Below are 24,886 nucleotides of genomic sequence, written 5' to 3'. Positions count from 1 at the left end.
TAAAAGATGCCCCTTTTTTATCTATATCGTCATCTAACTGCTCTGCAGCTGTGAAATAAATAAAGGCCTTCTTGTTCTTATTCTTTTTATTCTCGTTGTTATTCACAGCAGGCCGATCTGATTTAGGATCATTTGAACCCAGTGTGTGCTGCGCTGTACGTCACACAGAGCTTTAGATGAAGCGGGACCAGATCCATCTATGAGCGCAGACCAAACTGAGATCTGGCGATTAATATCCATGAAGAAGAGATTCTAATGACGTGGCAAATTAGTGGAAGAACACGTCTGTCAGTCTCTGAGAAAACCCTGCTGCAGAGTCAAAGCAGGGAGGAGAAGTGTGTGAATCAGTTCACAGCCTCCAGGTGCTGCTTTGCTGTTTCCTTAAAGTCATTCATTTTTACTAACCAACGCTCAGAAAGAGCACAGGCTGGGTATCGTAACATTTTCTATCCTGTGAGGACGTGCTGAAGTTTTATGTTTTGTCCTTGTGAGCCGCACATTGTGATGTGTGACACAGCGAACTAAAGAGGAGATAGATTGTAATCTTCAGCTCCTCTTCCTATAAGTGATGCTGATTCGTTCAACAGACCCACCTGAGTTTATTTGCTCAGTCTGTTTCATACATGCTGAAGAGAGGATGCTTTTGAAACTTCCTAAAAAGGTTACTGTTTTAATTACTGATAAGAATCAATGAGTAGCTGTTGAGTCTTCTGATGCATTTCTTTTTTCGGTAATAAGAAAATACTGAATCAGAACTGCAGAACTCTCAGTGTTAAACTCTTACACAGACATGACTGTATTACTTTATACACATGCTATTCCAAGAACGGGCTGACAGCTCACCACAGGCTCTGCAGCCTCGCTGTTTTTGATTTGCTGAGGTCTGCTGTGCTGCTGCAGTTTGTTCAGCTGTGGATTCTCACTGCTCTGACCTGTCTTATCAGTGATCTGCTCATTCATCCCACAGTATTGTGCGTCAGCACTGGGCATGCACTCTGGCTGCTTTCCCAGGTGGAGGGTGAAGCTAAATCGGTTAGCTTTCATGCTGGGTCACTTGCTGGTAATTAGGGATGCACCGATGTATCTCACAGTAGTGGAATTCTGTCAGGTGAAAGCCTTAGTTTCAGGAAGTGCAGCTGATGGTTGGCCCTGATATTAAGAGGCCAAAACATTTAAATAAACTCCAAACCTTCATCTTTTCAGTTAAAAGTTGTTGCTTTCTCCACATTCTGGAGATTTGCTGCAACATTCCGGCGTGTTCAGTGTGACCACAGACCACAGTGACCACAGAGGGGTTTAGCTTTTAAAGAGGTGGACACGCTGCTAGCTCATATGTAGGATAGATAAAGCGTACGATGCTTTATTCTCCGTGTAAACAGTGATTTACATGGTTATAATGCACTAAAGTAATGAGTCCAGGTGAACCTTGGAGAACAAAGCTAGACTGTGATATTGTGTATGTTGTAACACTGCAGAAGCGACACAGTATGAGAATGTGGACAAAGTGACCACGTTGATCTCGGTGCATCCCTTCTGTTAATGCATCATGAATGCTCCACTGCTGCCTCGTGATTGGCTTAATCACTCTGCTAATCGCATGTTCTGTCTTTCTTTCTTTCTTGCACTCTCACCACTTCCTGCCTGCTCCACTTCTCAACCATCTGCCACACTCCTTTTTTATTTCCTGGTGTTTGCTTATTTTTATTTTTGTTGAATGGGAATGAACCTTCATTGGGCCGTGGTGTTCCTCTGGCTTTTTTTATTGGCTGACCCTGCTGTCATCTGTGACGGTGCATGACAATCGCAGCCCATCCGGCGGTTTTTTATCCCACCCCAATCTCCAGACCTATGCCAGTCCCCCAACTGCAGCCCCACCCACTCCCCCGAGGGCCGCCTTAATGGGGTGGGGCCCCGTACACATAACTCCTACCAGCCAAAGATGGGCTCGCCCATCATGCACCCCCGCACACAGACCCTCCCTGCTAAGCCCAAAGTATCTGAGAAGCCCCTGCAAACCACCAGGTCCAACCCACTCCCTAACACGGACCAGACTGCCACCACCCCTAAATCTGAGCCCTCCACCCCGAGCCAGCCTCTGGCCCCTTGCATCCCCAACAGCCCCCGGGTGAGGCGCCACCCTCCCCTTACCGTTCCCCCCAAGCTTTCTATCCCTCTCTCCCCGGTGCCTCCGATGTCCCCACTCCGCCGCCACCACCTCCACCCTGACCACAACGCCAAATCTGTCCCCATCACGCAGGTGACTCCCCACCCCTCCCCCAGAGGGAGCCCTCTCCCAACCCCCAAAGGCACCCCAGTGCACACGCCCAAGGACAGCCCGGCTGGCACGCCCAGCCCGACACCACCGCCCAGCCCTTCCATGGGTGGCATGCCCTGGAGGACGCGCCTCAACTCCATCAAGAACAGCTTCCTCGGCTCACCACGCTTCCACCGCAGGAAAATGCAAGGTATGGTGGAGGAGACAGGTAGGGCCCAGGAAATGAAACCTCATGATTTGGCTTAATCAGATTGAATTTCTTACTCTTATCCATGTGATAATCTACTCAGCAGAGTGTGTTTATGCAATCCATCCTTATCGCTCAGGGGAATAACAAGGACAAATAATCTCTTAATGACTGCGTTTACCTGCAGTTAACCTGACGCCAGCCTAACTGTGAGAATCTGCATCCTGAGGCCATGTCATAAAGAAGATAACGGCCTCATTACAGAAAGTGGAAAATTTACAAAATTCCCTAATTTTTTCATTAGTTTGGGTAGTTTTCTTACAGCTGCTTTGATGCTGCTGAACCAACCCCCCTCCAGACAAACCGAATTAAGTCATGATGAGGCCCAGTACTCGTTTACACTGATGATATCTGCTTAGTAGTGCTAAAAACAAGACACAGAAGTATCTCCCCAAGTGCCGTTTCCATAAGTTATAGAGCCGAATCTAACATTTAGCCTCTGTTTGTGTCCACAGTTCCCACCCAGGAGGATATGTCCAGTCTCACCCCAGACTCCTCGCCAGAGTGAGTACCACAGCAGCAAACATGAATACCTCACCTGTCCATTATGTTTATTTAATAGCAGCACAAGTGTTTCAAATGTGAACCTGCAGCAGCTACATTATTTTAGCATATTGGGAATCTGAATGGTAGACTTATCCATGTGATAGCATTTTAAGTTAGCAAGCGAACTGCGTTTTTTCATTTCAGGTCAATTCGATGTTATTCATATAACACCAAATCACAGTATTATAGTGTAAGGTAACGATCCTGCAACAATACAGAGAAAACATAGGAACAGGCTCCCTGTTGTTAGGTAGTTTATTATTTAGCAGTTAGCAGTTTGTCCCTGTTAGCAGGCAGGCTAATGACGGTTATCATAAGTCAGACGACACCAGCTACAAGTTATTTTAAACTCCAAAACCAAATCTTACCCCAGTCAAACACTCGGCCTTCTTCGCTGGAGAAAACTATTTTTTAATTAATTAGCTGAGTCATTGATAAGCATGTAAGACATTGCCCTTTTTTATTAGGGATTTTATCAGGGAACTCAGTAATGTGCTCATTCTGTGCAGTTATACCATGATTAATAACCAGCCAAGCTGCGTGAGTGTGCAGCTGTCCACTTCCTAGAAAAGCATGTTTGCTGTGAAAGTATCTCCTCAGTCAGAGAGAAACGCGTGTGTCCCATCAGGTCTGTGTTTTGGGAAAATGCTTCAGTACAAATCTTTCAAAAGCATAATAACAATTTAAAATTAGGTAAAGTAATCATCTGCACAACTCTACGTTAGTTAGCAGTGGTGATGGAGCTGATGGAGCTGTCTGTTACAATTATTAGTCAGGTATCGGTCTCATTTGTTTGGGTTTCTTTGTAATTGTTACAATCCCACCTCTTTTCTTAGCTAGTTGTTAGTTGTTAATAAAATATAACCTGGGTATACTGAGTGTGCTTTGTAACGCTGGAACCAAACTTTGAATCTTTTCTGCAGACTGGCTAAGAAGTCATGGTTTGGAAACTTCATCAATCTGGAGAAGGAGGAGCAGATCTTCATAGTCATCAAAGACAAACCTCTTAGCTCCATAAAGGCCGACATTGTGCACGCCTTCCTTTCTGTAAGTCTCCCTCCTTACTCCTCTCTTCGGTTCTTCTAATCCTGTAACATTTCATTATTGATTACATTATGCCCGATTTGAATGATCTATGCTACAATGGAGGCTGATCTGATAAATAACTGTTCTATTGTTGTAGCTTTCTTCCTTAATACAAGAAGTCATTGCTACAACACAGCAGACTGGAAGACCCGACAGAGCATGTTCACATCAGTTTGACCTCAATCTGCCTTTTTTCCTCCCACATCTGAACTTTGTTGATGTCTCTGAAGTCTTATTCTCAGATATCAGAGAAAAAATAAAGACAATAAAATCTTTGTTAGCATTTTTGCGTACATAATTTTACAGTCTTACAGTCAGTGTTGGAAAATTTCTTTTTCATTTTTCTTAAAGAAATCACCTACATCATGTTGTTCATCATGTTTTTATGTCATGTGTAATTTCCATTGCAAATATTAATCACAGTTAAATTAACAGTGGATGCAGCTGTGATGTCATGTACACGTCCTGCGTTCTCGGGAAGTCCGGACTCCCGTGTGAACTTACAAAGTCCGGACTAGTGAAAACGCGAGTACGGACTCGTGTACATGAGTATTTAAAAATGGCCTAACAGTCTGCAGTCTATGAACAAGCTAACAATGTTCGCTCGGTGGCGAGTAGCCTTCAGTAATAGTAATAAAAATCACACAGCAATAGTACATCGAAGATACTGAAGTTTCGTCCGTCCCATTCTTCTTATGAAGTGGTGTCGGAAACGCATTCCTGCCTGTGCACTGCTGCCTCTGGGTCCATGGTGTAACTGACACCACCAACATTAACAGGCCGCTTACTAGGGGTGGGGGAAAAAATCGATACTGTGTAGTATCGTGATATTTTGTTTGCTAATAATGTATCGATACAGGGACGGCAGAAATCGATATTTTGTTACAAAAAAGGTTTTTGTGCTCTGACTTCAGAGCATGTTGATCCTTTTTTCTGAGCAAGGATCCTGACATTCCTTCACTGTCCAAATGTGTTTAACTTTTTTATGGCAGCAATAAACATGACAGTTTACTTATTTTCATTTAAGACATGTTTTATTTTAATTAAGTTTAAAACTTTTTTATTTAATGCAAAATTATATTTTGTTTTAATTTACTTTCAAATTCTTCAGTTGCTGAATGGGCTGCATAGTTTTCATAAATTTCATAGTTCAGAATAGCTATAATTGTACCAGATGGTTGCATTCAGTTAAGTTGGACTAGACTGTAATACAAACCGTTCAGTTTGTCAACAATAAAACTGAAATGAGAGAAAGACTGAGTGTGAGACTTTGATATTAGATAAAATGAATATTGATAAAGTTTACCTTTATATACAGAATCTGAATATCGCAAAATATTTTTAGAAATTGCAATAATATCGTATCGTGCGTTAAGTATTGTGATAATACCGTATCGTGGGATATATGGTGATTCCCACCTCTAATGCTTACATTAGAGCCTCTTATTACATGTTTTGTTTGTGTTTCCAGCAATCAGAATCAGAGAAACTGTATTAATCCCAGATGGAAATTAAATTAGAAAAAAAAAAGGGGGGGGCGTCGGACTCAAACCCGGAGCATTAAATCTCCAAAATTGGAGAAGGCATAGAAAGGGGACAGCTTAACATGAAACAGGAAGTGACCCCCGTGTATTCTATTTATTTCAACAAAGTAACTGTATTCTGATTACCACCTATTTAAACGGTAACTGTAATGGAATACAGTTACTCATATTTTGTATTTTAAATACATGACGCTGGTATTGTGTTACTTCCCAACACTACTCACAGTGTATGTGTAAACCTTCAAAATAAAGCACAGATGAAAACCAACATTATGTTCATTATGACTCACGCTGGTACCTGGAAATACTCACTAAGCAAATCAAACAGGAGGAGTAGTGATATTTTTTTCTTCTCACATACACACGTTTGAAAAACATGATGCGTTAACTTATAGATTTTGCATTTTCATCCCAAGTTACAAAGCCTGAAATATAAGGTGAAGGTGCTCCCTCATGAGCGTGATAAAAACCTGCTATAGTGAGCGCGAAACTCACCAAGCAGGACCATAGAAGCCCAGCAGTCCAGGAGAAAAATGCAAACGCTCATGTACACCAACCAGCCATGAGATTAAAACCTGACTAATATCGTGACGATCCACGCTGGTCCTCCACAACAGCTCTGTGCAACAGCTTGCTGTCTGTTCACGTCTTGGTGTTAGCGTGGCCTCCGCTGATTACGCATCAAAATGTCACCACATGTTAGGGTGTAGCACATCCAACAGTGTCTCCTTCTGCTCCCGTCTCTTTCTCTTACATCCATGCTGCCATTTTAACTGATGTGCAAGTTGTCTTGTGTCTGCGTGCCCAGTGCTGCTGACTCAGAAGCACTCCGCCTTTGCTCTTCCACCAACCTCACCCTCCTACCCTCTCCCACCGTCTTTCTCCCCAGATTCCCAGTCTGAGCCACAGCGTCATCTCTCAGACCAGTTTCCGGGCAGAGTACAAGTCCACAGCTGGTCCGACGGTTTTCCAGAAGCCGGTGAAGTTCCAGGTGGACATCACCTACACCGAGAGCACCAGCGCCACAAAGGAGAACGGCATATATTCTGTCACCTTCACCTTGCTCTCAGGTAAACCACATACATCACAACACATAGAAAACCATGGAAACAACACTGCGCATCGAGGCATGCAGACTTGGTCAGGATGACCTGCTGAAGTTCAAGTCGAGTATCAGAATGGGGCAAAAGGGGATTTTAAGCATGGCAAGATTCTCTACAGTTTACAGAGAACAGTCTAGAAAAGGAGAAAATATCCAGTGAGCAGCAGTTTACTGGGTGATCATCCCAGTCAGAGGAACAGCAAAGCCAGCAGCAACCTCAAATAACTACTCATGGCAACCAGCGTATGCTGAAGAGCTTAATAATTTTACATGGAGTGCTGCAGCATTCAGAGGCTGGAGTCAGAATTGCATGTAAACAGCAAGAATGCATGACTCCATCCTACCGTAGTACCAGTTATTATTGCCACAGCTCAGATCATCTCTGACTGCTTTCTTGAACATGGCAAGGAGTTCAGTCTACCCCTCTGGGGTCTTTTTGTTAGATCTGTGGGGGAGCGAGAGATTGGTGTCATAGATCTGAGGAATGTTTCCAGCACCTTGGTGAATCTGTGACAGTCCTGAGGGCCAAAGGAGGTCCAACCCAGTCGTAGCAAGGTGTACCTAAAAAAGTGTTTGGTGAATGAGTGTAGGTCAGGCGTGTCCAACTCCAGTGTGTCGGAACAAGGACGCATCTAAAAGCTGCAGGACGGTAGCTCTGGAGGACTGGAGTCGGACACCGCTGGTATATTAAACAGGAACAAACATGCACATTTCTGCTTTGGAGAACTCGTTGGGACGCCTCAGCAACACGAACAGGGACTGTTTTCTTCTTTCCTGTGACACTGAACACAGCACTGTGCTTTTCAGTGACTGTTCTGCTCACAATCTACAACCATTTGGAGTAACTTACTGTAGCTACCACTTACAGCATGTTTATGTATGTGTTACTCACATACCAGGGAAAGCTTATTATCTGAAGCTAAACCTGCGATCTATAGCACACGTAGGTAACACAGGTTACCCGCAAGAGGTTTAGCAGTCTCTTACATTGCTGTTGCTGTCCATCAATCTGGAAAAGGCCTCTCCAAACAGCTTGACCCCATCATTCTGCACTGAGAAAGACTGTTCAGTGGAAAGTTTCCAGGAGAAAGCCCTCATGTTTGCATGTTCTGAAAGGACCACAGTACTTCTGTACGATGCCCTTTTGGCACACAAGGCCAAGATGTTTGGCATGTTATTGGACAGCACAGAGTCCAGCTGTTGGTGGGGGAGGGGTGATGATTTGGGCTTGTTTTACAGCCACAGGACCGGGAACTTTGCAGCTTTTGAGTTGACCATGAACTTCTCTGTGTACCCAAGTATTAAAGTGTTAAATCTGGAGCCAGCTGCTAAAGCTTAGCCAAAATGGTGTCATTTAGGAGGAAAGTGATCCCAAACACAGCCAGCAAAAAGAACCAAATCCAGAAGTCAGCCTGAAATGCTGCTGAACCTTAAGAGAGCCGTGCATCGGTGAATGCATAGGAACCACAACAAACTGAGACAACGCTCCAAACAAGCCGGTGTGAGAGACTGAGAAAGTCTTACAAACAATAGTTCAGATTACTGCTGCTCAATATACTGAATCATGGGTTGCACTTAGTAGAAAGCCAAAAGGAAACAGAACAGCCGTCAGAGATTTGCCTGTGGTATCAGGTGATGTGGGCTTACATCTGCTGTGACTGCTGGCTGAGCTGAACCCGTGGACTGCTAGTGCTAACACTAAATGAATTCAGTGGGAAACACACAATATTGAAATTATGCTTGCGAAAACCACTCGTGCACCCCTAGTATTGCTTTTTTTAAGTACTCCTTGCAGCCCTGTGGCTACAGTGTCAAGTCTGGATTATAACACGGACCCGGTTTCTCAACAGGCCCTAGCCGACGCTTCAAGCGTGTGGTGGAGACCATCCAGGCCCAGTTGCTCAGCTCCAACGACCAGCCTGGCATCCAGCCACAAATATCCGGTAAGTGGAGTCCCTCGCCACTCGTCCTCGACCACGCCTACAACCCCCACCCTCCACGCCCTCACAACCTCCCTCCCTCCTCGCATCACAGCACAGCCACACCTGCGGCCCACCTCGGCTCAGCTTAGCCCGGCGCACTGCTTTTAGCACACGGCATTTCCACGTGCATGTCCCTGCCACATACCATGGTGTGCACGTCAACACACCAGCACACACACACACAGTCTACATGGCAGTGTTATGTACTGAGATGTATATACACATTCACAGGACTGATTACAGCCACTAAGAAGTGTATCTCAAACTGTAAATAATTCAACATAGACGAGCAGCTTGGCTCTGACCTCACACTTGACTCAGCAGAAACACACTCTCTCTCACACACACACACACACACACACACACACACACACACACACACACCCAAGCAAACTGTAGGTTCAGCTAATGGATGTTTACAACTGTTCATTTGTGGATTAGCTGCTTGTGCATGCAGCATTTTCGTCTGCAAGAAGGAGAAAAGTACATTTGTCTGATTAGTGTCAACACGCTGGAACAATCCCACAATTCTTTCAAACCTTTGATGTGATTGGGACGTTTGCCATTATTTTGGGGGCTGCCTATATATAGATGGAAACATTAGGGAAAAAAATATGGAAGAAAAGAAAGTCTGTGTTCTCCAGCTGTCCGTGTTAGTTTTGTTTGTCAGTGTGGTATCCTGGTGGTCTTCCTCTTGTTTTATCTGTGGTTATTTACTTGATAATGGTCCCCTCTTGTGGTGAAACAGAGAAATTACAACCTGACCTTAGCGTCACACACAGGAGCACTGACACGTAAAAGTAGTCACTCTAAGTTTTGAAATGGATGATTCTGCCAAACAGCCAGTCATGATCATTATTAGTGATATTGTGAAAGATGTCCACCTGCAGGAATCGCACACTCAGCTTAAAGGACCCACTATCAACAGTTACTGCCACAGATGGGAACTGCTATCACGCACTGTATGCACAGCCTCAGTCGCTTCCACCATTATGTAGATGTGCCAATGAGCCACATCTCTCTCTCTTTCTTATCTCTCTGTCTCTCTCCCTTTGGCCTGCCTCTCCATGTCACCCAGCTTCTGTCATCCACAGCTTCCTCTAAAGCCTCGTGGATGATTTGAATGGCTCGCATGCTGAATGAAAGCCCAGAACCATGCACATTCACACACACACACGCAGTTTTGCAAACTGGCCTCTTTACTGGGGAGAGCCAGCATTTCCATACTGTGTCGCGTTTCTCACGAATGTGTCTTGATGGTTCTGGGTGAGCTGCCATTCACACACACACTCACACACGTGACTGTCTGGTACTAAAATGAAAGCATGCTCTACAGTGTATGTCGAACAAACATGTATGTGATATGGTGTGTGTTGATCTCTGTGCAGCAGGAAGAAGGCAAATCTGCATGTGTGATAAAATGTGCTAAACCCCTGACAGCTGTAAAGACGTCAGTCTTCTGGGCTTCTGTGTGTATTTGTATATATGCAAGGTTGTGGAAGGTGAATGTAAAGAAATGTCAGCCATGTGAATGTTCAGCCTATTTCTCACTTTCTTGCTGATAAACAGCTACAGAGGAGCAAGTTTCTCCCCGTGGTTGTTTAGTTTGGCCCCACAGTTGTGATGATGATGATGATTAGGGCTGGGTCGTCACTGATTTCTAGAATCGCTTCAATTCCGATTCACAAGGTCCCGAATCGATTCGATTCAATTCGATTCAATTTTGAATCGGGGAAATTTTGCCTCAGACAGTCAGAAATATTATAATTCTGATCACTTATCAGTACATATCGATATTTTTATATATATAAAAAGAAAGCTGCCACTTGTGAGACTTTATCAAAGGTGTGAGCATCACAGCAGAGGCCTTTGTGTCAAAGTAACTGAAGATAAAACACAGAAAAACATGAAGGCGTTTTCCTGGTCGGGGTTTTTAGCAAAGTTACAGAGGTTTGATTAGAGACTAAGCATTTTGCAATTTTAAATTTAAAATTTTAAAAAGTTTACATTTGTTCAGTATTGAACAGCAGAAATGAGGCTTTCTTGTCAGAAGTAAGTAAAAAAAAACAGCGGCCAACACCGTAGACTTGTGGGTAATAAGTAAGCGAATAATGCAAAAAACGGATTTTTAGATGGGAAACTGTTCCTGAGAGAGAGAGAGAGAGAGAGAGCTCTACATGCAGTGTGATTTTTATCGTGGTGGAAGCAAAGCAGCAAAAGTCAGAGGAAATTCATGACTATGTTTATGTGAAGCGTAGTTTGGATCGTCTTTTGCTGCTGGTTCAGTCAGTATTGTTCGGAGAGAGATGAAACCTGCAGCTTCAGAATCGAGCGCAAAAAGGACGTAAACACAAAACGAGCTGCCGACGCTTCAAAACCAGCGAGCTGTCGGCTTTCAGCCCCGACGACATGTCCGTGTTCGTGCCGTCGGGGGATAAAGGCGACAGCTCACTGATTCTGATGCGTTGGCGGCTTCGCGTTTTGTGTTTATGTCTTTGAGCAGAATCCGTGTTCCTGCTCTCATTTACTCTTTTAGCTGTTTGGTGGTTGTAGAAATTTTGTGAGGTTCAACCTGAGATTATTTAAAAATGGATTCAGGATTTTAATGAATTGATATCACGTTATCCAAGCTAGAATCGGTTTTAATCGATAAATCGATCATCAAAACCCAGCCCTAATGATGATGTTTAGATTTTACTTCTTACCCAAAGATTTAGAACAGTCACAGTGGTGCACTAGCTTCTTTTTGTCTTCTTTTTCAGTCCATGCTAGCTTTGTCAGAAAGTCGTGTTCGATTGTTCTTTCTAAAAAACAACAACAAAGAGGTTCAGGTACGTTTGAATTAGGAGGGCAAACCAACACGTGAGGGACGTACTTGCATTGTACAATCATGTCAACATCTTTTAAAAGATCGGGAAGGATTGTGAACGTTCAGCACAGAGAAGTTTTGCTCTCTGCTTCCCTAAACCCAAAGTCTTTGCAAACAGAGATCAGACTGTAAATCGCTCGCTCTGTAGCACAGTTGGGCCTTTAAGTCTCATTATTTCACAGTTTTTGATGAGACCGGTCCACATTACCAAGGAATGCTTTATTTTTTGCATATATATTTGTTTTGAGACTGAAAGAGTTGAGGACATAAAAAGAAAAATCAGGCAAGACTTTACACCATCTGCAGATATCCATCCACTCCATAATTACAGTAAGATGTCATTTTTAGGACATTTATTTACAGCACTTGTCCCTGCTAAGAAAGTATCTGCTTACACGACCAACAAATGTTGAGATTTTTTCTTTCTAACTGTCAGTTTTCTTTAGGTGTTTTTTTCATTTTCACTCATTTCACCAACATCCTGTAAAGTTTGGTTCCTATAGAAAAATGGAACGAGAGCGTCAGACTAGCTCGCCACGCTGACTAAACTGTTTGCAGCAGGTTCGCCCATAATATGCTGAATATAAGTTAGTAGGCTCAATACTCCCAACATTAAGGTTTTTCAGTTGGATGTTGGATTAAGTCGACGTGTTTCTACCTAAACCAATCTAGCAATGACTGAAACACAGAAAATATCACAACAAGGAAGGATCGCAAAATAGCAAACAGGAGAAAGAAATGAGCTGAACATTCATGTGTTTGGAGTCCACTCATGCCAAGAGGGAGTGTAATGTGTTGCCCTGCTGATGTTGGGCTTCAGCTCATGTGTTGATGAAGCACACGGCCTCAGTGCGTGGGTTGGTGTTTCTGACACTGTCCTTTGCTCTCAGATGGCTCTCAGCGCTCAGCTTCTTTGCCCAGTAAATCCTCCAAGCGTGGTAAGGCCCAGAGCGTCCGGGAACTCCCGGCAAACCACCTTAACTCTGGCTTTTAACACACTGGCAACGTCCTGGAGGCCCTTTCACCAACACACTCTGTCTGCACTAACACGTGTGTCTGGGAGCGTGTGAGCTGCAAATAAAATATAATTCATCGTAACAAGTCATTTTAATGGAAAGAAATGGAGTATTTCCAATGAGGAGTAGAAAGTGCTTTGGGGGTTTTTACAACAAGAAACTGAATCCACCTCTTCATTTTTCCAGTTGTTTATTCTGAGACAAACATTAGTGTTGATGAGGGCTTTTGAAATTTGGTCTCTTTAAAAAAAATATGCCCAGAATGTGCGCAACTCAGTGACTTCTTTTAATCAAACAAAACCAATGTGATGCATCAACATACTGAGCCAATTTCTGACCCAAGCTCCACCAGTGTCAGTAACACAGGCATGTTTAAGTTTTATTGGATTTTAATAATGCTCTTTGAATAGGAACTTTTTTTAAAAAATGTAATTAACTAATATTTCTTATGGCTCATTTTAGCTAGTCAGTTTTAGCTTTTCAGCTAGGACCAAGCGAGTCTGGGCGCAGGTTTATCTCAGTGGGTGAGCAGGCGATCCTGAGCTCGAGTCCGATCCGCTGCATGTCTTCTTCCCTCTCTCCCGGTTTTCCTGTCTGTCTTCACTGTCTGAATCCAATAAAGGCCAAAAAATCATCGTAAAAAGAGGATTAAGCAAGGTATAGAAATTATTTCTAAAAATTAGATTCAAATTCTTTCAGTTTGTGCCAGAAAGATAATGCTCGTGTAGCCGCTTATTCACATTTGTTCCTGAGTCTTTCTTTTTCAAATTTTCTTTAATTTGATGAATATATCATTCTGAAACAAAAAAATATAATTTTTGTTGACTGATGAAAGTCATGAACAATAAGAAAACAACGTATGATGACAGCAGTGTGTTAAAAATTAGTGCTGTCAGCGTTAATCTCATTAAAATGACGTTAACGCCATAACCGCATTAACGCGTTACGTTAGCGAGTTAGTGCGTGGGGCTGCAGGACATCAAGGTGTTAGCGCAGTTAGCTCGTTAATGCGATAGCCCCGTCCAGCCCCACGCACGGGGCGATCCACGCTAACGTAGATTTGCCGTGTTAATGCGGTTTTGGCGTTAACGCCATTTTAATGAGATTAACGCTGACAGCACTATTAAAAAGGTTTTCACCTGACAAATCTAAAAGGGCCTCATTGTTAGTGTTTAACAACTTTTTTTTATTGACGGACAATAAAAAATAATTTGTTCAAAAGCCACACAGACTGACCATTAAGCTTTCTAAACACAGAGACATCCAGTTTATGATTTCATAAGGACGATGATGGAAGGCAGTGAATTCTCCAGTCTGAGGGGCAATGGGCATCTTTCTTTATGTAAAAGATTATTTTAAATGTAGTGGGGCCCACTAATTGGCCACTTGGTCAAAGTTACTGGGCTATGTAGTGTCAGTGATGTTTCCACGGTAGTTTTGGCTGAGTTAGGGAACACAATGACTTGATACGATGACTATATTTCTGTGTGTTTGGGGTTGGAGGTTGGCATTGGGGCTTTACTAGCCTGATTAAGCCTTTGCATGATAATGCTTGATACCAGGTTGTTCACCCCTCCTCTATAACTCTCCATATTTAACCTCACTTGAACAAAAGATCAGACACAAATGGAACACATGTGTGCGTGTTGTCAGAGGGGGACGATGGTAAGTTCTCAGGACACGCCTTCACTCTTCACGCACATTCAAAACCAACACCAACAGATGCTCACTGAAGGATGTACCGTTTTAAACTAACCCTGTAATGTGTATTAATGTGTGCACCGTGCTGTATTGTTGCATGTTTTATTCATTCATTGCTGTTTAAAAGCACTGATCAAAAGACTTATCAAATGTTGTTGTGATGGATGTTGGTATAATGGGGAGTTAACTGGAGCTTTGGAAGACATTTGCACTGACATGGTTTACCGCCCTTTATTTCACTGCTTAATGCAAAAGTAACACAATAAAAAACAATGGTTAGAGACTGCAGCACGGTTATCATGATTATTGTGATTGTGTGCAATGAACTCATTGTTGCCACTTCTGCATCCATTCATAGCTAGATTAACACTGGGATTTCCAGACTTCTACCGTTCTACCTTTAAAAGCCGGAGAGCAGTCAAATGCTGGAAGTGGAAGCTAAATTGGCTAGTCATTCATATGTATATTAGGTCGTTACCTAGGAATTCTGGAGGGAGGGGAGTGGGGGTGAGTGATTGAGGGGGTGGGGGAGTGGAGTGTTTCAGTTTGCCATCTTAGGGAGAAATCAACACATGTCCTTTGTATGTCCTTTGTTGCTGACATTTATTGATGAAAACAGTACAAAAAACCAACCATTTGTACACATATTTACAAATTATGATAAAAAGTGAGTGAGTACATTTCAACATTTTCAGCAATCACTCACAATCCTGGCACTGCCACGGTATCTGTCGTCTGCATTTACCACATGTGTACCTGTAGCAGTGAACACATCGCACAGTGGCCTGATTTTTTTTGCATCTGTGTTTGACCTGACACGTGGCCCTTTTTCCAGGGCTCGGTGTGGAGGGTTGTGTCCGAAGCAACTGATCTTTTCTTGCCTTCTTCGCAGCTACATGAAAGCGAGCCAACTCCCTTGCAAGCTCCACCAGGAAGTCCACCCGTCTTTCCTTCGTCCCGGTGCATGCTTGATACAGCACATGTGCATTCAGTGCTGCCATGTCAATCATGTTATAAAACACGGCGACTGGCCAGCGCCGTGTTCCTTTGCGGACAGTGTACTCCCGAACCATCTGGTCCATCACATCCACGCCACACTTTGTTTTGTTGTAAAGGGTGACAGTGTTTGGCTTCCTTTTGGTAGTGTTATCAGTCTGAACCACGCTGTGCATGCTGCTAAGAATATAGACTGTCTTCTTCCGTTTGGCCGCATACGCCGTCAGCGTGGCAGCAGAGGTTGAAAACACCTAAGAAATAAGATAAATTGTTATTTCCATAGCCCTTTTACACACAATGAAACACATAAACATAGAACCACAAAAGACCTGCAACATACCTGAGTGGTGAATTCATTGCGATCTGTCTGTCTAGTGGATTGAGGAATTTCCCTGCGAATCTTGTTGACTGTGCCGAGGATGGTGGTTTTCCGTCCAAGAAGTTTTTGCGCAAGTGAAAGCGATGTGAAGAAATTGTCCGTGGTAACATTTCTGCCCTTGTATAGGAATGGTTCCATCAGCCTCATTACTACATTTTCAGAAAGTCTCTCCCCAGTGGGACGATTGGGGTCCTTGCCAAGATATGGGAAGACATTGCAAATGTACTTGGATTTTAGGTCGCAGGCCACCCAAAACTTGATCCCAAACTTGTCCGGTTTACTTGCAATATACTGCAGGAAACAGCACCGAGTCTTTGATGGGAAAAGCTGTTCATCAACGGTGATATGTAGACCAGGGTTGTAGCACGTGATGCAGTTGGTGACAAATGATCCCCACACACTGGAAATTGCAGCGAACTTATCAGTCTTTGCTCGATCACTGCGGGTGGACTTGTCATCAAAGCGTAGGTGTTGCATGATGTCTTGGAAGCGGTTTCGTGCCATAGTTCCAATTATCTGTGGGTTTCCCAGGTTTGCTGACCAGCCTGAACTAATGGCATTTATTGCAATTGTCATCTTGCGGGGGGTTTACAGGGTTCCATCGGTAAATGACTGCTGGTCAGCAAACCTGGGAAACCCACAGATAATTGGAACTATGGCACGAAACCGCTTCCAAGACATCATGCAACACCTAAGCTTTGATGACAAGTCCACCCGCAGTGATCGAGCAAAGACTGATAAGTTCGCTGCAATTTCCAGTGTGTGGGGATCATTTGTCACCAACTGCATCACGTGCTACAACCCTGGTCTACATATCACCGTTGATGAACAGCTTTTCCCATCAAAGACTCGGTGCTGTTTCCTTCAGTATATTGCAAGTAAACCGGACAAGTTTGGGATCAAGTTTTGGGTGGCCTGCGACCTAAAATCCAAGTACATTTGCAATGTCTTCCCATATCTTGGCAAGGACCCCAATCGTCCCACTGGGGAGAGACTTTCTGAAAATGTAGTAATGAGGCTGATGGAACCATTCCTAGACAAGGGCAGAAATGTTACCACGGACAATTTCTTCACATCGCTTTCACTTGCGCAAAAACTTCTTGGACGGAAAACCACCATCCTCGGCACAGTCAACAAGATTCGCAGGGAAATTCCTCAATCCACTAGACAGACAGATCGCAATGAATTCACCACTCAGGTATGTTGCAGGTCTTTTGTGGTTCTATGTTTATGTGTTTCATTGTGTGTAAAAGTGCTATGGAAATAACAATTTATCTTATTTCTTAGGTGTTTTCAACCTCTGCTGCCACGCTGACGGCGTATGCGGCCAAACGGAAGAAGACAGTCTATATTCTTAGCAGCATGCACAGCGTGGTTCAGACTGATAACACTACCAAAAGGAAGCCAAACACTGTCACCCTTTACAACAAAACAAAGTGTGGCGTGGATGTGATGGACCAGATGGTTCGGGAGTACACTGTCCGCAAAGGAACACGGCGCTGGCCAGTCGCCGTGTTTTATAACATGATTGACATGGCAGCACTGAATGCACATGTGCTGTATCAAGCATGCACCGGGACGAAGGAAAGACGGGTGGACTTCCTGGTGGAGCTTGCAAGGGAGTTGGCTCGCTCTCATGTAGCTGCGAAGAAGGCAAGAAAAGATCAGTTGCTTCGGACACAACCCTCCACACCGAGCCCTGGAAAAAGGGCCACGTGTCAGGTCAAACACAGATGCAAAAAAAATCAGGCCACTGTGCGACGTGTTCACTGCTACAGGTACACATGTGGTAAATGCAGACGACAGATACCGTGGCAGTGCCAGGATTGTGAGTGATTGCTGAAAATGTTGAAATGTACTCACTCACTTTTTATCATAATTTGTAAATATGTGTACAAATGGTTGGTTTTTTGTACTGTTTTCATCAATAAATGTCAGCAACAAAGAACATACAAAGGACATGTGTTGATTTCTCCCTAAGATGGCAAACTGAAACGCTCCACTCCCCCACCCCCTCAATCACTCACCCCCACTCCCCTCCCTCCAGAATTCCTAGGTAACGACCTAATATACATATGAATGACTCCAGCATTTGACTGACTGCTCTCCGGCTTTTAAAGGTAGAAACGCAAAATGATGACTCCGCGGGGGTCTAAGGTAGAAAACCAAAATGACTGCTCTCCGGGGGTCTAAGTTTAATAAACTGGTAAAGATCTGTTGCCCTTCTAAATAGACAGAAATGTATACTAACTGATTAGAGTCCAGCCAGAACCTCAGAGATCTAAACAGAAATTCCTGATGTAGTTGCTGCAGGACAGCGATTTAACTGCAGAATGACAAAGTCACTCAGCAACTTTGTCTTCATATAGAAATATAACCAGGATGCAAACAGCTGAGTCATGTCTGACGAGATGCTTCTAAGAGAAGCTGCAGTCATTGGCACAAACCAACTTGATTGATTGTAATTTCCTTTTGTAAATTAGGGGACAGTTTGCAGACCTTCCCTCACCAGCTGTCCTGTGTAAACACTGTGCTTGTTTCAGCTGCAGTCAGTCACCAAATGTGAAAAAAATCAATGTAGGGAAAACCACCAATTTTTTTTAATCTCCTCTATTCACAAGGAGGATGCTGTCCTATTTTTACTCTGTTGCAGGGAAGATGTGGAAGACTAAGAGTGCTCTTAGAGTCTGTATCTCTAGAGTCTGCTGAGAATCGGGACATTTTTTTATTTTTCACTGTCACAATAAACCAGTTATTTGATCATCTACAGTACAGACGGTGGCTTTTATTAAATAACACGTTAATGCTGCATTAACAAAATTAGAAAGTAATGCAGGCTCAAAGCCTGTTACGACAGGCTGACTAAGCTTTTTTATCAAAAATATTTTATTAGACATAGCCACTGCGATCTCGCCCTTCGGTTTGTCGACATACGTTCTTGAGCCGTTTGTGCTGTGAAGTCATATTTTTTAATGTTTGTGGGGAAACACTTTTGGACTCAAATGGCTAAAATTATCATCTGTTGAGGGTGGCAGTCTATGTGTTGGTGGTTTATGAAAATGTAATTGAACGCTGTTTAAAGAGCACAAATTATACCATTTGGAATCATTCTTGTGTACAGCAGTGAAGCAAAAAAGTGAACTTTTAAGCCATATGTTCCTATTGGTTTTTCCCTTACAGCTTCATAGTTGTACTATGGTTTTACAGGAAACACTGAGTCCTGGGTTTTTAGTCATTTATTTTTTTTAACAAAGACTTCAATTTACTGATCCCTCTAAAAACCCCGCAAGAAATGTCCCTCTAGGCTAGCTGTTGAAACCAAAAGCTGAACCCAGGTATCCGTCAGGTCATGATAAACTTCCAGTTTAAAATCTCTTCCCTCTGCGGTGTCAGCTGAGATTTGGTGGCGCGGTTCTGATGGTAAGATTCAAAATGTCTTCCAGTGCTCCTGTTGGTTCTCCATGTTGCAGGGAAACTGAGACTCAGAGACCAAAAAAACCTCTCGCAGTAAAAGTGATGGAAGTCCTGATACAACCAGTGTCGTTTTGGTGCCACCTCTTCTTCGTCTGGCCTGAAAACAAAAGCTCTGACTTCAGTTGTCTCGGTCGTAAGAGTCTCCTTTCCTAGCTCCACTCCTCTCATTCCTCCATCACGTCCTCTTCCTCTCCTCATGTTAACCTCATTGCTCATTTGTTGTTTGTTCTCTCTCTCTCTCTTTCTCTTTTTTCTTTTCTTCCCGTCTGTGTAGGCAGCCCGTTGAGTAACTTCTTTGACGTAATTAAACAGCTTTTTTCAGACGAGAAGAACATCCAAGCGTCCCACTCCCCCGGCGCCACGCCTAGCTCCCCCACCAAGCATACCCCCAGCAGCAAGCCCAACCAGCCCCCACCTAATGACTCTAAATGCCCCCCTGGCAAAGACAAAACAAAGATGGCTGCCAGCAGCAGGACACAGGAACAACCTTAAGGAGCCGTAGCTGTGCATGACTAGATGAAAGCAGTAATCAGGTCATTAAATAAGAGAAATTAGGAGAGCTGCTAACTTTGCCCTTTAGTTAAGAATAAAACAAGAAGATCTACTTTTTGCCTATAAATTTTGTACTTAATAATGGGAATGGCTATTTCAGTTTAAAGGTCGATCAGTATTTTACAATAAGTAGCAGATGTAGCTTCGTCGTCCCTACCTTGTGTCCCTCTCTGTGTCCTCCTCACATGTGTGATGGCTTGACTTGTCTCTGCCACCAGGGATCATCCATAATAACTATTAACCTTGGCGAGATGGCTGACAGCGGCCTGCTGGGCCTGCCAGCACCAGGAGAGTTTGAAACTGGAAAAGACTGAGGACCACTTCCCTAGCCCACTTGAATCCACTCCCCCCGCCCTATATCTTTGAGTCTCTTCCTGCTGCCGCATCAGTAGAGTACACTTCACCCCGCCAGACCAAACACAGACACGTCTTGGAAGACTTGTAAAAAGAAAAAAAGCCTTAAGACAGTGACGTTTGTCAGTCTGCACACATGTATACCCTCTCCCTCTTTCTTCCATTTCTCCTACATGTACATAAAAAAATGCACCCACACATACACCTCGGCATAAACAACCTGTTCGCGTGATGAACTTGAAATCGAGATGGGATGCAGGAGCGATGGAAGAAAGCAAAGGTGGACGGATGGATCAACAAACACTGGCTGGATTGTAATTCTTTTTAAAATCATATTTCTTTGTGAGCAGCAGGTTCTTTTAGCTCGCTCTGTGGTGTTTCTGTACATGGGTTCTTGCAATTAAAGACTGCCCATAAAAGTATGATAAAGAGGGTTGGCGGTGGTAATATTATATAAATGAATGATCTATTCTGTTGTACAGACTAAACTATGTCCCTGCTTAGTGTCAAAAAGTGTAGTAGTGGCATTATGTTTTAGAGTTTTTGCCATATTTTCTTTTGTATTCACGAACAGGCACGGCCACACCAGCATTTGAAATGTTTCATTGTAACAGTAGATGGTGCTCACATACAGGAAGAGACCTGCAACAGAGGTCGTGGGAAGTCAAGAAATAATGCAACTGCTAGCGATAACGGCAAAACAACCTTTGTTAATGTGAGGTACACGAATAGTAATCTAAATGAGCTAGTTAGCTAGCTGCAGACTTGCTAGCTAAACTTAGTTTCTCACTTCAGACGGAAGAGCCCATTACGGTAAAAAATAGAAAATGCTCAAAAAGCCATCTTGGATTTAGCGCTAGCAAGTTCTTGCTAGCTAGCGCGTTGACCGTTAACATTGCCCAGGAAATTTTGCTGGTGTGACCAGGCCTTTTTGCTTAGTCGTCTCCTTTTTATTTTGCACTTTGAACACTTGTCTTGAGTTACACCATTTCAGTATGTTTTAAATTTTCTCTTTTATTCCCCAAGTTCTTTTAGATTATCTGCAGGTTTCAGACAATATTGAACTGCTGTGTATATTTTTGTACTTTACTGTATTTTGTCATTTTTTTAATTTAATTTATTATTGTTTATTTATATGAAAGATGTAGAGAATGTTTCTTAATGTCAGATTATTTAAGGATATTTTTGTCATGTTTAATTTATTTGACCACTGAGAAATGAAAACATTTGTGTCTGTTTGTTGCTTTCCCTGGGTTTTGATGCAAGAAACCTTGTAATATATGTTTGGGAAAATAATTTACTGTAATTTAAGAATGTAGTTTTAGCCTCTTTGAGAGGAACAAACCCTTTGTTGATAACTGTCCTTTTCCCCATGCCCCGTGCGCGTATGACGGCTCAGAACTCACCAAACACTCATTCTGTAAATAAGCCGAGTTTACTGGCAAGCTTATTTAAAAAAGAAAAGAAAAAAACCACAAAAAAACAAGGGGATCCCTATTCTTAGCTTTGACCTTGTATGGTTGTTTGCATGTTCAGCATTTGTCTTTTCTTTGCATGTTGTCGTTGGAATTGTTCTCCTCTTCCCCTTTTCTCTACACGTTTCAGTTCTTTATGTGCATTCATTTGAATTTGCCTTTTTGTTTTTTTACATTTTCATTTAATTTGCTGTCCTTTCTCTTTTTTGATTACTGTGTGCACACAGTAACCGTGCAATGCATTCTCCTTACTCATTCTCTCAAAGAGGGACCTTGCTGGCAATTGGGTCACTCACTCAGCCCATCTGGGTGTGTGTTGAGTTGTCAGAAAGGAAAATTAAAGCAATACCTTTCATCATTCGCTTTCCTCTTTTTCTACTGTGGGAATCCAGAGCACACAGAATGGACTCTTCGGTACTGAGCGCTACTACTGAGCAGGATAACCATTTGCAATGTATTCCCTTGTGATGTTACTGTGAACAACTTCAGTGCTAAAGGAAATAAATCTGTTGACTTTGGAGTAGTATTTGTGTTGCGCCTTTTTTTATTTTATTTATTAGGTTTATTCGTGTAAAGAAGTAAATCTTATATGTTCAGAGTTCCAGTAGTGAAAAATGCACAATTTCTGTTCAAATCTTGGCCTTTCAGACTTTCTGCTGCTCTAATAACTGGTCCAACATGGCCGGTGTCCTGCAGGTTTTAGATCTCACCCTGCGTCAACACGCCTGATTAGTTCATTACCAGGCCTCTGGAGAACATCAGGACATGTTGAGGTCATTTAGCCATTTAAATCAGCTATGTTGGTTCGAGGACACATCTAAACCTGCAGGACACCGGCCCTCGAGGCCTGGAGTTGCCCACCCCTGATATAGACCAAGATGGCTTGAATGAACCTTTACATTGTCTTTGTTACATTACTACTTTGATGGTCCACCATTCTTCCAAAACATACTTTGGTGTTTTGATGATAACCCTGGAAAAATCTGTGTGACCCGTTGGTTCAGTAGAGCTGATCAGTTGCAAAAATGAAAGTCTGCTTCTGTGATCTGCACGTCACCTTCATTGGGTTGTTGTTTATCCTCAGTCAGCCAATCAAAATGATGTAAGACTCTTCACCTGAAATACCTTTTTGTTGAGAACTTGGGGGAAGACCTCCTTAAATTAGCGTTTCTTTCTTGCAAGTAGTGCTACTGCATAAACGTAATGGTCATAACTCCCTAGTAATGCTGCAGCCAAGCATAGAAAATACTTAAATTATACTAAACATCATATTAAAGCAGTCAGTTGAAAGAAATCAATTCTGCAAGTTACAGTTCTTAGATCATTTAAAAGACTAATGTACATCAAAGTGCTTCACAATAAAACCGCAGTGCAGGCAGGGCAAAGTACAAATAGTACAATTATACTTAAAATTGCATTAACATGGTGTAGTGCAGGCAAACTAATTTGAAAGTCAAACTAATTTGTTTCAAAAGCTAAGTACAAACAAGTGTGTTTTTAAACAGGATTTGAACAATTGAATCGATTCCGAAGTACGGATTTCGACTAGGAGGTTATTCCAGAGTCTAGGGGCAGCGATGGCAAATGCACGGTCACCTCCGTTTTTTAAACGAGACCTTGGTCGCATTAGGAGCAGTTGGCTGGAGGATCTTAGTGCTCTCTTTGCGTTGTACGGATCAAGGAGATCAGTTAAGTAGCTAGGGCCCAGGTTATTTAGAATTTTAAAAGTGAGCAGAAGGATTTTGAAATCAATGCAATATTTGACGGGAAGCCAGTGTAGGTTAGCGAGGACAGGGGTGATGTGCTCATGCCTTCTAGTGCCAGTTAAGAGGCGTGGTGCTGCATTTTGGACTAATTGCAGGCACTGAAGGAGGGAGAGTTGCAATAGTCCAAACTAAAAGTGATGAAGGCATGGATAAGTTTTTCGAGTTCTTTATATGATAAATAGGGCTTAGCTTTGGAAATTTGGCGTAATTGATAAAAGCTGGTTTTTAACACAGTGGATACTTGCTTGTTTAATTTAAAAGAACTATCAATGAGCACTTCGAGGTTTCTGGCAGAATGAGAAAAGTGGCTGGCAAAAGACCCCATTGTATCAGTTAGCTGGCCCAGGGGAACGTGGCTATCAAAAGCACTAATTTCTGTTTTTCTTTCATTTAAGAGAATTCTGGGATAGCCAGTCTTTAACCTCCCGCAGACATTCGAACAAAGGCGAGAGCGGGGACGAGGCATCCAAATTTAGAGGAAAGTAAATTTGGATATCATCTGCATAGTAGTGATAGGAGATGTTATGTTTTTTAAAGATGAGTCCCAAGGGCAGCATGTACAGGGAGAACAGCGTGGGACTTAATACGGACCCCTGAGGCACACCACAATTAACAGGGGAAGAAGAGGAAGAGTATTTCCCCATGGTGACAGAGAAGTATCTGTCTGATAGATATGATTTAAACCATGAAAGAACATTACCTTTAAGGCCAACTACATGTTCTAGCCTTGTTAGGAGAATATTATGGTCTAGCGCATTGAAAGCAGAAGTTAGATCTAATAAGACTAGAGTCACAGGGCGGCAGTTAGGAGGAGATCATTAAAACCTCTCAATAAGGCTGTCTCGGTACTATGACAGGGTTTGAATCCAGATTGAAATTTGTCACTGACACCACGTCTCTAAGAGGGACTATTTGTTTTTACATTTTAGACATGAAAGGAAGTTTAGAGGACTGTTGGGGTCAGCGTTGCTTTTCTTGATTACAGGTTGTACGGCTGTGTGTTTGAAGGCAGTCGGAACCAGTGGCGTGTCTAGAAAATTTTTGTTGGGGGGCCAGGTAGGGGCACAGATTTGGAGAAGGGTGGCAGATGTAATCTAATGTTAAAAAAAAATTCTACCAAGCGTTAACCATAATTCAATAACCCTATAAACCTAATAACCGAATGCGCTTTTAACTCTTATTAGAATGAGATTTTAAACACTACAAGTGGGATAATATACAAATATTACATTTCATTAAATTAAAAAAAACTGTTATTTAAAGAAGGATTTTGTTTTACTTTCCAATTATGTGCCACAATACATATATTTGCTTAGTTAATTATTTATCCCCAAATATTAGGATCGGTTGAACACTTGACAATATAAACATCCCTTCCTTGCATTTTCCTTATTCATTCTCACATACCTTCATTTGTAGAACTCACAGGTGACAATGATGACTGCTGCTCAGTCCACCTTTCCCTGACATTGCTCTCTGCTTCTGGGTGTATTTTAGCCTTCTTAAGAAAGAAATTCTCAAT

The 24,886-nt window shown here is 42.7% G+C and overlaps 2 protein-coding genes across 12 annotated transcripts in view; one reads left to right on the top strand and one right to left on the bottom strand.

Annotated features, from left to right (window-relative positions):
- The window catches only part of LOC309701726 (serine/threonine-protein kinase BRSK2-like), a 156,916-nt gene extending 134,792 nt beyond the window's left edge, over nucleotides 1–22,124 (top strand). For 4 of the 11 annotated variants that reach the window (XM_082525935.1, XM_082525936.1, XM_082525927.1 and 1 more), the window contains 7 exons: nucleotides 2,258–2,465; nucleotides 2,978–3,026; nucleotides 3,992–4,115; nucleotides 6,588–6,768; nucleotides 8,651–8,743; nucleotides 12,542–12,589; nucleotides 19,492–22,124. In XM_082525935.1, the coding sequence (XP_082382061.1) occupies nucleotides 2,258–2,465; nucleotides 2,978–3,026; nucleotides 3,992–4,115; nucleotides 6,588–6,768; nucleotides 8,651–8,743; nucleotides 12,542–12,589; nucleotides 19,492–19,709 (921 nt within the window). In that variant the 3' untranslated portion in view covers nucleotides 19,710–22,124. Of the gene's footprint in view, nucleotides 1–1,807; nucleotides 2,466–2,977; nucleotides 3,027–3,991; nucleotides 4,116–6,587; nucleotides 6,769–8,650; nucleotides 8,744–12,541; nucleotides 12,590–19,491 lie in introns of all 11 variants that reach the window. The other 7 variants (XM_082525929.1, XM_082525931.1, XM_082525932.1 and 4 more) reach the window with 4 other exon arrangements.
- LOC309701889 (piggyBac transposable element-derived protein 4-like) lies at nucleotides 14,996–16,589 on the bottom strand. Its single transcript, XM_082526215.1, has 2 exons — nucleotides 15,705–16,589; nucleotides 14,996–15,615 (listed from the first exon to the last, which is right to left on the bottom strand). Exons 1-2 carry the CDS (start codon nucleotides 16,317–16,319, stop codon nucleotides 15,067–15,069), a joined length of 1,164 nt encoding a protein of 387 aa, XP_082382341.1. The 5' UTR covers nucleotides 16,320–16,589; the 3' UTR covers nucleotides 14,996–15,066.
- Nucleotides 22,125–24,886: the final 2,762 nt, after the last annotated feature.

The sequence above is a fragment of the Aulonocara stuartgranti genome, assembly GCF_965226115.1.
Source record: "Aulonocara stuartgranti genome assembly, chromosome: 1".
Classification (NCBI taxonomy): domain Eukaryota; kingdom Metazoa; phylum Chordata; class Actinopteri; order Cichliformes; family Cichlidae; genus Aulonocara; species Aulonocara stuartgranti.
This window is presented reverse-complemented; position numbering and strand designations above follow the sequence as displayed.